The 13,413-nt window shown below is 44.5% G+C and overlaps 1 protein-coding gene across 8 annotated transcripts in view; it reads left to right on the top strand.

Moving 5' to 3' along the window:
* Positions 1–13,413, top strand: part of ATP8B1 (ATPase phospholipid transporting 8B1) — a 155,658-nt gene that overhangs the window by 109,045 nt on the left and 33,200 nt on the right. For all 8 annotated transcript variants that reach the window (XM_063716917.1, XM_024235977.3, XM_024235976.3 and 5 more), the window contains 3 exons: positions 2,118–2,326; positions 5,607–5,650; positions 6,533–6,689. In XM_063716917.1, coding sequence (XP_063572987.1) covers positions 2,118–2,326; positions 5,607–5,650; positions 6,533–6,689 — 410 coding nt within the window. The remainder of the gene's footprint in view (positions 1–2,117; positions 2,327–5,606; positions 5,651–6,532; positions 6,690–13,413) is intronic.

Here is a 13,413-nt window from a genome sequence, read left to right as displayed (position 1 = left end):
GCTAGCATTAGGTATATCTCCCAATGCTATCCCTCCCCCCTCCCAGGGAACTATTACACAGATAATTTTGCCTAAAATTATCAATGTGTATTATAAAAGAAACTGTATACATAATTTTATATAAAGGTATGTCATGTGACAAATACGATTTCTTTATTTTTCTTGGAGATAAAGGTCCTTTGAAAACATTCTGGAGCAAGTTCTTCCAGATAATATCACTGCTTTGACTTCAACCCTCATTCAGAATAAACCCAACCCCAAGGCCCCAAGTGTGATCTGGTGCTCAGCCTTCCACTCCGCCGGTACCTTCTGCACCTCAGCCCACCTCCCTGGGCTTCTGCCACTCTGGCCCCTTGATATTCTTCCTGCACAGGGCCTTTGTCCCTGCTCTTTTCTCTGCCAGAGGCATCCTTACGTAGGTATCTATCTGCTCCCCTTTCACTACAAAGGCCTCTCTACTCAGACGACACCTTATTACCCTGGCCTTTCCTGACTCATTCTGTTTCTGACCACTTCTCCTTCCTGGAGATCTTCATATCTCCTTACCTTGCTTTGCTTTGATTTTTGTTTGTTTGTTTGTTGTTTGTTTGTTTGTTTTGTTTTGAGACAGAGTCTTGCTCTGTTTCCCAGGCTGGAGTGCAGTAGTGCAATCTCAGCTCACTGCAACCTCCACCTGCTGGGTTCAAGTGAGTCCCCTGCCTCAGCCTCCTTAGTAGCTGGAATTACAAGCATATGCCATTATGCCTGGCTAATTTTTGTATTTTTAGTAGAGACGGGATTTCACCATGTTGGTCAGGCTGGTCTCGAACTCCTGACCTCATGATCCGCCCACCTCGGCCTCCCAAAGTGTTGGGATTACAGGCGTGAGCCACCACACCTGGCCCCCTGCTTTGATTTTCTGCAGAGAACTTTCGCCTCTGATACAGCCTCTCTTTATTAATTTATTTGTCTGTCTCTACTAGAAAGTAACCTCCTTAAGAGAATGGACTTTGTTTTGTTTACAGACATGTCCCCTGCACCTAGAATGGTATCTGGTACATAGTAGGCACTTAGGAAATATTTATGGAAGGGAGAGAAGTGGGGAGAGCGTCATTTTTCCATCTGTTTAACTTGTTAAGGACTTCCTTGGCCCACCTAACAATTGCTGGCTATGTAAACAGCTTCCTTATAACTGAGATAGGTAATGTCCCTTATAGTTTTAAAATTCAGATGATCCTTTTATAATATCTTATTTTGGATATTCTATAACCTTATCATAATTTAGGGATCATGATTTGGGGTATTTGCCAAAAGCCTTTTGCCCTGTTTGAGAGCACAGTGGAGTCTGTACCCTAGGGTACTCTCACGCTCTCTGCCCTACCACTTAGGGCAAAGGTGAACATGGCCGTTCCAGTGCCCCTGGGTGCTATGGGGAATGGGGGAAAAGAGTCAGGCTTGCTGTGTCCACTGCTCTGTCTGCAGTGTTGCTGTGTCATCCATTCTGCTGGGCTGTGTATTCTGAACATGGGTGCCTTGGCTAAATGTGCCCAGGAGTGAGTGGGAAATCTCACTGAGCAATTTTGAGTGGAAATCACTTTTCTAAAATCAGCTTGACTCTGAAGCCTGAGAATGATGCATGTGGTTAGGAGAAACCAGAGGCTGAGTGCATGGGCTCGTCTCCTTGTAGAGGGCTTAGTTTGGGCTGATGTAACAAAGTTAAGACCTTCGAAATTTATTACTCACAGTTCTGGAGGCTGGGAAGTCTCAAATCAAAGCATCGGCAGATTCAGGGTCTGGCAAAGGCTCACTTTCTGCTTTATAGGCACAGCCGGTGCCTTCTAGCTACATCCTCACATGGCAGAAGGGGCAAGCAAGCTCCCTTAAGCCACTTTAATAAGGGCACTAATCCCATTCATAAGGGTGGAGCCCTCATGACCTAATGACCTTCTAAAGGCCCCACCTCAATACTGTTGAATTGGGGATTGGGTTTCAACATATGAATTTGGAGGGGGATTCTAACATTCAGACCATAGCAGTAAATAAGCAGCTTGCTCTTGTCTGTACAATGAGAATAAAATCTCTACTACTTGCCACTTATATCCGAGCTCTCTACGGAAAATAATCTTCTGTCTTCCTAGCGTGGAAGTGATTCGTCTTGGACAGAGTCACTTCATCAACTGGGACCTGCAAATGTACTATGCTGAGAAGGACACACCCGCAAAAGCTAGAACCACCACACTCAATGAACAGCTTGGGCAGATCCATTATATCTTCTCTGATAAGACGGGGACACTCACACAAAACATCATGACCTTTAAAAAGTGCTGTATCAACGGGCAGATATATGGTAAGTGGAAGCCGTCACTCATTTTCTGCGTGAGTGGGGCTGCCTGCTGTGTGCAGGTCACTACCTGGACTATAGCCTGTCTCCTGGCATTGCTGGTGCCCTCTCGATGCAGAGTCCTGCTGCTGGGGCCATTCTCCAGCTGAGCACCAGAGGAGCACCATGGACACAGTGGGAGAGGCCAGAGGCCAGAAGTGGGCTCACAGCCGGGTGTGGTGGCTCATGCCTGTAATCCCAGAACTTTGGGAGGGTGAAGCGGGCAGATCCCATGAGGTCAGGGATTTGAGACCAGCCTTGCCAACATGGCAAAACCGCGTCTCTACTAATAATACAAAAATTAACCAGGTGTGGTGGTGGCGCACGCCTATAATCCCAGCTACTCGGGAGGCTGAGGTAGGAGAATTGCTTGAACCCGGGAGGCAGAGGTTGCAGTGAGCTGAGATCACACCACTGCACTCCAGCCTGGTGACAGAGCAAGACTCTGTCTAAAAAAAAAAAAAAAAAAAAAAATTAGAAGTCTCATTACTATATGATCTAGCAATTCCACTTCAGGTTATATACTCGAAAGAACTGAAACGGGCTCAAAGAGGTATTTGTACACCTATGTTCATAGCAGCATTATTCACAATAGCCAAAAGATAGAAGCAAGTGTTCATCAATGGATGAATGGATAAATAAAATGTGGATACACACAATGAAATATTATTCAGTCTAAGAAAGGAAGGAAAATTTGACACATGCCACAACACAGATGAACCTGAACTCATTTATGCCAGAGGTTGCAATTTTTTGAATTTTTGCTATCAGAACTTGGTGATGACCTTGAGCAGTAGGATATAAATAACCCCCACATGCTTAGCGTTCCAATAATGGAACACTAGGCATAAATGGGTTAAGGACATTATGCTAAGTGAAGTAAGCCAGTCACAAAAGGACAAATGTTGTATAATTCTACTTATATGAAGTACTTAGAATAATCACATTTATAGAGACAAAGTAGAATGACGGTTACCAGGGGCTGGAGTCAGCGGAATTGGGAATTATTGTTTAATGGGTACAGAGTTTCAATTTTGCAAGATGAAACGGCTGTACAACAGTGTGAATATACTTGATGCCACTGAACTGTATGCTTAAAAGTGGTTAAAATGGGCCGGGTGCAGTGTCTCATGCCTATAGTAACAACGCTTTGGGAGGTCAAGGGGGGAAGACTGCTCAAGGGCCAGAATTCTAGACCAGCTTGGATAACAAAGCAAAAATTTTAAAAAATTAGCAGAGTATGGTGCTGCATGCCTATAGTCCCAGCTACTTGGGAGACTGAGGCAGGAAGATCCCTTAAGCCTGGGAGTTGAAGGCTATAGTGAGCCAAGATCACACCACAGCACTCCAGCATGGGTAACAGAGCAAGACCCTGTCTCAAAATAGCAACAACAAAAATTGGTTGACTGGTGTGCAGTGGCTCACACCTGCAATCCCAGCACCTTGGGAGGCTCAGTCAGGCACATCCCTTGAGCCCAGGAGTTTGAGACCAGCCTGGGCAACATGACAAAACCCCATCTCTAGCCGGGCACAGTGGCTCACGCCTGTAATCCCAGCACTTTGGGAGGCCGAGGTGGGCGGATCACAAGGTCAGGAGTTCGAGAGCAGCCTGGCCAATATGATGAAACCCCATCTCTACTAAAAATACAAAAATTACCCAGGCGTGGTGGTGGATGCCTCTAGTCCCAGCTACTCAGGAGGCTGAGGCAGGAGGATCGCTTGAACCCGGGAGGTGGAGGTTGCAGTGAGCAAGATTGCGTCACTGCACTCCAGCCTGGGCAACAGAGCAAGACTCCGTCTCAAAAAAAAAAAAAAAAAAAAAAAGCAAAACAAACAAAAAAAAACGCCTCTACAAAAAACAATAATAATACAAAAATTAGCCAGGCATGGTGGTATATGCCTGTAGTTCCAGTTACTTGAGATGCTGAGGTAGGATCACTTAAGCCCGGGGACGTCGAGGCTGTTGTGAGCTGGGTTTGCACCAGGTGACAGAGTGAAACCCTGACTCAAAAAAATCAAACAAAAATTGGTTAATATGGTAAATTTTATTATGTGTATTTCACTACAATTGTTTGTTTTCTTTGTTGTTTTTGTTTTTGAGACAGTGTCTCACTCTGTCACCCAGGCTGGAGTGCAGTGGTGCGATCTCAGCTCACTGCAACCCCTCCACCTCCCAGGTTCACATGATTCTCCTCCCTCAGCTTCCTGGGTAGCTGGGATTACAGGCACACACCACCATGCCTGGCTAATTTTTTGTTGTTGTTGTTGCTGCTTTTTTGTAGAGATGGGGTTTCACCATGTTGACCAGATTGGTATCGAACCCCTGACCTCAAGTGATCCATCTGCCTCAGCCTCCCAAAGTGCTGGGGTTACATGCGTGAGCCACCACACCCGGCCTATAATTGTTTTTTTGTTTTTGTTTTTGTTTTTTTGAGACAGAGGCTTGCTCTGTCGCCCAGGCTGGAGTGCAGTGGCACAATCTTGGCTCACTGAAACCTCCACCTTCCGGATTCAAGTGATTCTCCTGCCTCAGCCTCCCGAGTAGCTGGGACTACAGGTATGCGCCACCGTTCCCAGCTAATTTTGTATTTTTAATAGAGATGGAGTTTCACCATGCTAGCCAAGCTGGTCTTGAACTCCTGACCTCAGGTGATCAGCCCATCTCAGCCTCCCAAAGTGCTGGGATTACAGGCGTGAGCCACCACACTCAGCCAATTGTTTTAAAAGTTGATTTCAGTTCTAATTGTCTGAAACATTTAGAAATTTAATTTTCTGTAAATTTACAAATAATATTAAGGCTAATACTAGATTCAAATAGAGTGCTATTTTAAATATACTTAATAGCACAATTGTTTAAAATGATATAGGGACATGCATATATACTTCCTACTTGTAGGCACCATGAGTGCCTTTTCTCATAAGAAGTATCAGTGAAGATGGTGGGGCACTGAGGGGCTGAGGACGTGGCTCACATATGTGAGTCCTTCTGACTTGGGGGAGGTAAAGCATTTCAAAGGATATGATTCAGGCCCCTAGGAGAAGGTAGTGGAGAGGGACAGCCACTGGTATTTGAATATCTAGACCAGGAGTCATCTAACGTTTTCTGTAAAGTGCCAGATAATAAATATTTTACCCTGTCCAGGCCATATATGGTCTTATCACCATCACTATATAAGCAAAGCCAGGTAAGGAGGGGCCTCTGGACATAGGTGTACAATCGATTTGTTTTTTCCTGTTTGTTTCTCAGGGGACCATCGGGATGCCTCTCAACACAACCATAACAAAATAGAGGTAAGACCTTTAAGCTGAACAATTGTTTGGGATGCTGGGGATGTCAGGATCCCAGCAGGGCCATGCTTCCTTTGAAGGTCTAGGGAAGACTCTTTCGTTGCCTCTTCCCTGCTCCTGGTGGTTGCCCACAGTCCTTGGTGTTCCTTGGCATGGAGACTTGGAAACACAACTCTGTGTCTCTGCCTTTGTTGTCACATGGTGTCCCCCGTGTGTCTGTGGGTCTCTGTCCACATTTCCCCTTCTAATAAGGATACCAATCATTGGATTAGGACCTACCCTAATTGAGTATGACCTCATTTTATCTTGATTACATCTGTAAAGACCCTGTTTCTAAATAAGGTCACATTCATAGGTACCAGAGGTTAGAATTTCAACATATCTTTTGGGGGAACACAGTTTAGTCCACCACAAAGTACCTTTTGACTAGGCATGGTGGATCATGCCTGTAATCCCAGCACTTTGGGAGGCTAAGGCTGGCAGATCAATTGAGTCAAGGAGTTTGAAACCAGAGAAACCCCATCTCTACAAAAAAATACAAAAATTAGCCAGGTATGGTGGTGCATGCCCATAGGCCCGTCTACTCAGAAGGATTGCTTGAGCCCAGGAGGCGGAGGCTGCAGAGAACTGAGATCAAGCCACTGCACTCCAGCCTGGGTGACAGAGTGAGACCCATATATGGTCGTATATGTTTCCAAAAAAAAAAAGGGGAGGGGGGTGCTTTTTATTTAAGACAGTTGTGAGCCTCTTGACATTTAAGAATGTGCTAAAATCCTAAGGTGGTTTTTGCATAATTGAAACCTTGCCTTTGAAGAAAAGTTCATGTCATTTGTTAAGTCAAAAATATTTTATAAAATCATATTTTTTTTTCTCTATTTCTTTCAGCAAGTTGATTTTAGCTGGAATACATATGCTGATGGGAAGCTTGCATTTTATGACCACTATCTTATTGAGCAAATCCAATCAGGGAAAGAGCCAGAAGTACGACAGTTCTTCTTCTTGCTCGCAGTTTGCCACACGGTCATGGTGGATAGGACTGATGGTGAGTGTTTCTCTGGCATCTCAGGCATTAGAGACCAGGTTTTTTGTTTCCAGGTAACTCCTGCTTATGGCTCAAATGCATGTCAAGTAGTACACAAATCTGTCTCATATTCGAATGCAGTGAATATTTTTCAGCACTTACCACTAGATGGTTTATGGAAGAGCAAAGTAGGAAACAAGCTTCTTGTCCCTGAAAATTTACACTTATTCATAACTATAGCTCCAGGTGTATTTTTTTCACTTTGCAAATGAAATCTTGTTGAAAGAAATGATTGGTACTTGAATTATGATAGAAGAATCTAACTTTTCTTGGCACATTTATTACTGAGCATTTACTGAGAGTGAAAAGTCAAGCTTTATCTATATCAGAAATGGACTTTGAACTTGACTAACCTTTTCTACCAAATAATTTCAGATATATGCTCTTATTTACTAGATTCTGTTATAGTTTGGGTTTGAAATAATATCAGCCTCAGCCTGGATCTCTTTAAGGTGCCTTTTTCCATTTAAAGGAGCATAATTAATGTGAATTTCATGGGAACAAGCCAGAACGGCTTGTAGGTTCCTTTGCAGAATCCTTTGTTGCAGTTTGTGCCAGCTTTGTCACAGCAAGTTTGTCCTGTATCAAGGAAAGCTAGTCGTTTTATCACAAATGGACATAATGATAAATTATATAGACACACATGCACTTTATAGAAAGAGCAAAAGGAGTTCTTTTGGTGTTTCTGTAATGAAGCGTAGTCTGCCTTCACTTCATTCCCTCACTTCATTCATTCACTTCATCCACTTCACTACATCTTCCACTTTTTACTTCAGTCAGTGCAGCATACATAAGTCCCTCTCTTTTCTCAACCTTGATGTTTCATATGTAGCAGGTATGAAATTTCCAGAGAAGGAATATGCATAAAAACTAAATGTGTAGGCCAACGCTTGGTGGCTCACACCTGTAGTCCCAGCATTTGGAAGGTTGAGGTGAATGGATTGCTTGAGCTCAAGAGTTCAAGACTAGCCTGAGCAACATGGCAAAACCCCATCTCATCAAAAAATACAAAAAATTAGCCAGGCGTGATGGCACATGCCTGTAGTCCCAGCTACTCAGGTGGGGATCGCTTGAGCCTAGGAGTTCAAGGCTGCAGTGAGCCGTAGTCTCACCATTACACTCCAGCTTGGGTGATGGAGTGAGACCCTATCTCAAAAAAAACAAAAAACACCTAAATGTATAGAAGCTGTATATGATACCTTTCAGCAAGTTTCAAAGAAACCCATTTTCCAAGGATGAATCTAATATTGCAATGAAGCAAGGTAACAAGAGTTCAGATTAGGGTGGATACATGGAAGGGTTTATCAGCAGACAATGTGGGGAAGGATAGAAAGGGGCAATACCAGGTCATGAATCATGGAAGCAGAGATCTAAGTCTATTTGACTCACCAAGCCAGTTTTACTCAGGCAGTAAGCATAAAGTATGATATTACAAAGTCACCTGGTTCTCTTTGGTTTTGACTCATTAGCACAATTATTGTACTCTTCTCTGAGTACGTGATAGGATTTTAAGGGCTAACTGGCCAACTTAGGCAAATGTAAATTCATCCTGTGGTCCCTATTCTATCTTTCCCCAGTGGGATATTATGGGAAGAGCCCTGGACTACATGCTAGAGATGAGTCAGCCCAGTTTGGGTCCCTGTCTGAGAAACACCTTCCTCGGTGTTGTAGTAAGAAGGTTGGATGTACAAAGTTCCTTCCAGCAGGGCTGGGTGCGGTGGCTTACACCTGTAATCCCAGCACTTTGGGAGTCCGAGGCAGGCAGATCATGAGGTCACCATGATGGCCAACATGGTGAAACCCCATCTCTACTAAAAATACAAAACATTAGTCAAGCATGGTGGTGTGTGCCTATAATCCCAGCTACTTGGGAGGCTGAGGCAGGAGAATCGCTTGAACCTGGCAGGCGGAGGTTGCAGTGAGCCAAGATCACACTACTGCACTACAGCCTGGGCAACAGTGCAAGACTCCATCTCAAAAAAAAAAAAAAAAAAGAACACAAAGTCCCTCCAGCCTGACATTCCACAGCTCTTTGTCCACTGTCAGCTGAGGTCAAGGGTTGTACGAATAGAGACATGTTGGCTTCTAGTGCAGGAGCTTAGAGAAGAAATTGCTTTCAGCTTTTGACCATAAAGTACCAGGAAAGGATCCCTTGAAAGGGACCTTGGGGACTACACCTCCAAGTTTTGTTCTGTTTTTCTGAGACAGTCTTGCTCTTGTCACCCAGGCTGGAGTGCAATGGCACGATCTCGGCTCACTGCAACCTCCACCTCCCAGGTTCAAGCAATTATCGTGCCTCAGCCTCCTGAGTAGCTGGGACTACAGGCGCCCACCACCACGCCCAGCTAATTTTTGTATTTTTAGTAGAGATGGGGCTTCACCATGTTGGCCAGGCTGGTCTCCAACTCCTGATTTCAGGTGCTCTGCCCACCTCAACCTCCCAAAGTGCTGGGATTACAGGCGTGAGCCACCACGCCCTGCCACATGCATTTGTTTTCTGCTACTGTGTAGTGAATTAGTGTAACTCAGCTATGGAAAACACCTGCTCATTAGCTTACGGTTCTGTAGGGCAGAATTCTGAGCATGGCATGACTGGGTTCCCTGCTCAGCATCTGACTAAAATCAAGTTTGGGCCATGTTCTCATCTGGAGCTCAGTGTCTTCTTCCACATTCACGTGTGGTTGCGGCAGGATTCAGTTCTCTGTGGTTGTAGAACTGAAGTCCCCATTTCTTTATTGGCTGTCAGCTGGGTTGCCCTCCACTCCTAGAGACTGTCCTCATTCCCTGCCAGCTGGTCCACTCCATCTTCAAAGCCAGCGGTGGAGAATCTCCCTTAAATTGAACCTTTTTCATGCTGCTCCAAGTCTCTCCCCAGGAAGAGTTCTGTCCTCTCTAAACTCATCTAATTAAGTCAGGAACACCTGGCTAATCTATTTTAAGGTCAGCTGATTAGGATCGCACATCTGCAAATTCCCTTCACAGCAGTACCTAGATTAGTGCTTGATTGAGTAACTGGGAGAAAGTGAATGTCCAGCACTGGGATGGGAACCTTGAGGCCATTGCAGACTCCTGCCTGCACAGAGGTCTGTGAGAGCAGAATGTGGAAGGCTTGGAAGCCTTCACTTCACCTGGAGGTTCTGAATTAATGATCAGAGAGCTTGTTTCAGGAGTTTTGCGCATCACGGGTGTGAGAGTCTGGAGCAGGTAGGCACTGGAGATTGGCACAGAGGCTGAAGGTTTGCATTAGTATGGGGTCTTTGGGAAGGATGACAAAGCCATGGATGTGGGAGACACTTGGCAAATCATTTAAAGGGGGTGAGAGGATTGAGGAGAAAAAGACATCTGAGAGGTAGGGCTTGTTTTTGTGCGTGTGGTTTTTTTTGTTTTTTTTTTGTTTTTGAGACCAAGTTTCACTCTTATTGCCCAGGCTGGAGTGCAATGGCATGATCTCGGCTCACTGCAACCTCCATCTCCCGGGTTCAATCAATTCTCCTGCCTCAGCCTCCGAGTAGCTGGGATTACAGGCACGCCCCACCACACCCAGCTAATTTTGCATTTTTGATAGAGACGGGGTTTCTCCATGTTGGTCAGGCTGGTCTTAAACTCCTGACCTCAAGCAGTCCTCCAGCCTTGGCTTCCCAAAAGTGCTGGGATTACAGGTGTGAGCCACTACACCCAGTCTTTTTTTTTTTTTTTTTTTTTTGAGACTGAGTCTTGCTCCTGTTGCCCAGATTGGAGTGCAGCGCCGCAATCTCGGCTCACTGCAACCTCTGCCTCCCAGGTTCAAGTGATTCTCCTGCCTCAGCCTCCCGAGTAGCTGGGATTACAGGTGCCCACCACCAAACCCTGGCTAACTTTTTGTATTTTTAGTAGAGATGGAGTTTTGCCATGTTGGCCAGGCTTGTCTTGAACTCCTAACCTCAGGTGATCCACCCGCCTCAGCCTCCCAAAGCGCTGGGATTACAGGTGTGAGCCACCATGCCTGGCCAGGTAGTTTGTTGTCACTTAATTAGAGTGAGCCGGGTGCAGTGGTTCACGCCTGTAATCCCAGCACTTTGGGAGTCTGAGGTAGGCAGATCACCTGAGGTCAGGAGTTCAAGACCAGCCTGACCAATATTGTGAAACCCCATCTCTACTAAACATACAAAAATTAGCTGGGCATGGTGGTGGGCACCTGTAGTCCCAGCTACTCGGGAGGCTGAGACAGGAGACTTGCTTGAACCTGCGAGGCAGAGGTTGCTGTGAGCCGAGATTGTGCCACTGCGTTCCAGCCTGGGTGACAAAGCAAGACTCCATCTCAAAAAAAAATTAGAGTGAATCAGCTGAGGCAGTTGTGAAGGAGAGAAGAAAGGTGCATTTAGCTTTCTCTGCCACCATTACCCTGAAGCTAGGGAATCAGGATGAGAACTGAGAGGTGGGATTTGTGGTTTGAACATCTTTCTTTGGTTACATCAATTTCATGAGCCACAAATTAGCGTGTGAAAGAAAAAGAAGGTCTTTCTGGTTGTCTCTAAATGCGCCATAAATAAAGAGTTTTCTTAGGAAGGTTGCTTTGTTTTTGTTTTTTTTTTTTTAGTTTGTTTTTACGCCTTCAACTTTTATTTTAGGTTCAGGGGATACATGTACATGTTTGTTACGTGGGTATATTGCGCATGATCCTGAAGTTTGAGGTACAATTGATCCTGTTATCCAGGAAGTTAACACAGAACTTAATAGTTAGTTTTTCTTTTCTTTTCTTTTTTTTTTTTTTGAGACAGAGTCTCGCTCTGTTGCCCAGGCTGGAGAGCAGTGGCGTGATCTCGGCTCACTGCAAGCTCTGTCTCCCGGGTTCATGCCATTCTCCTGCCTCAGCCTCCCAAGTAGCTGGGACTACAGGCACCCGCCACCACACCTGGTTAATTTTTTTTGTATTTTTAGTGGTGACGGGTTTTCACCATGTTAGCCAAGATGAAAGGTCGGCCTGCTGCGTTGGCTGGGAGTTGAAGTCGGGTCAATTGCTTGGAAGGCAGCTATGCTCACCACTATACCACCAACACCGCACTCTTTTCTTTTCTCTTCTTTTTTTTTTTTTGAGATGGAATCTCGAACTGTCGCCTGGGCTGGAGTGCAATGGTGTGATCTCGGTTCACTGCAACCTCCACCTCCTGGGTTCACGCAATTCTCCTGCCTCAGCCTCCCAAGTAGCTGGGATTATAGGTGCATACCACCACACCTGGCTAATTTTTTATATTTTTAGTAGAGACAGGGTTTCACTATGTTGGCCAGGCCGGTCTCAAACTCCTGACCTCGTGATCCACCAGCCTCAGCTTCCCAAAGTGCTGGGATTACAGGCGTGAGCCACTGAGCCCGGCCCTAATAGTAAGTTTTTCAACCCTTGTTGCCCTCCCTCCCTCCTCTCTCTTGAAGTCCCCACTATCTATTTTTGCAGTCTTTATGTCCATGAGTACCCAATGTTAAGTGAGAACGTGTGGTAGGTATGTGGTCTTCTGTTCCTGAGTTAATTTGTTTAGGATAATGGCCTAATCTCTATTGTGACAAAGGACATGATTTTATTCCTTTTTATGGCTGCATAGTTTTTTAGTCCAAGTGTCTTCCAGCAGTCATAAGGTTGGAATTTGGACCAAGTCTCTGACGTTCTTCCCATCCCTGTTAGTTTGCAATTCTGTGTTTCCATTATCAGAAGGTAATGGAAAACATTTTTTTTTCTTTAATGATAAAAATATCAAGGTGTTTGCTCTAGATATGAGTGTCTTACTTGTGGGAACTTTACCACCTTTTATTATTTTGTTTCTTTTCTCTGCTGGAAATGCGTTTGCTGTCAATATTATGCCATATATCGCTGTGCCAATTTAAGTTGCCGAAGGGAAAGGCTTTGTTCTCACCGCTGCTGATTTGTCTCTGGTTAAATAGTTTGTCCTCTGGCATTTGTATATGTTTGCTAGATGGCCGGATTTAGGAAGTGCATTTACAGCTTCTAGTGAATGACTTTCTGGGTGAACAAATACAGAGAGACCCTAAGTGTCATCTTTAATTATTATTTAGGAAGTGATTAATATTGACTTAAAAAGTGAATCCTCTGAGCCAGTTGTGAAGGAAGGAAGGAAGGAAGGAAGGAAGGAAGGTGTGTTTAGCTCTCTCTGCCACCATTACCCCTGAGCACCAACCATTCCAAGTGAGGCTGGGGGATAAACAGCTGCTCATGCATCTGTATTTTGGAAAACTAAACGCTCTTTCTGTCCAAAGTCATTTGGCCGTGGAAGTGCTTTTCCTTCTATTTTGAGACAAAATAACTAGAGTAGAAAAATAGAAGATCTTGGGTAGGCAGAGTATTTTTTAAACTTTTTATTGAAGTACAACATGTGTATACAGAGATATGTACGTATCATAAGTATATAACTCAATGAATTTTCACAAACCAATACTCTTGTAATGAGCACCCAGATTTTTAAAAAAGAACATTATCAATCCCCCTAGAATTCCCTTTACATTCCTTTCCAGTGATTACAAGAAAAGTACTTTCCTGACTACGAATAACAGGTTAGCTCTGTCAGTTTTTTGGCTTATATAAGTGGAATCATGTAGCATATGTACTCTTTTGTGTATCTAGCTGTGAGATTTATTCTTATTCTTATTGGTTTTTTTTTTTTTTCCTAAAAGAGACTGCATCTTGCTCTGTCAGCCAGGC

Source organism: Pongo abelii, chromosome 17 (genome assembly GCF_028885655.2).
Source record: "Pongo abelii isolate AG06213 chromosome 17, NHGRI_mPonAbe1-v2.0_pri, whole genome shotgun sequence".
Taxonomy (NCBI): domain Eukaryota; kingdom Metazoa; phylum Chordata; class Mammalia; order Primates; family Hominidae; genus Pongo; species Pongo abelii.
Note: the sequence above shows the minus strand (reverse complement) of the source record. Positions and strands in the feature narration are given on the sequence as shown.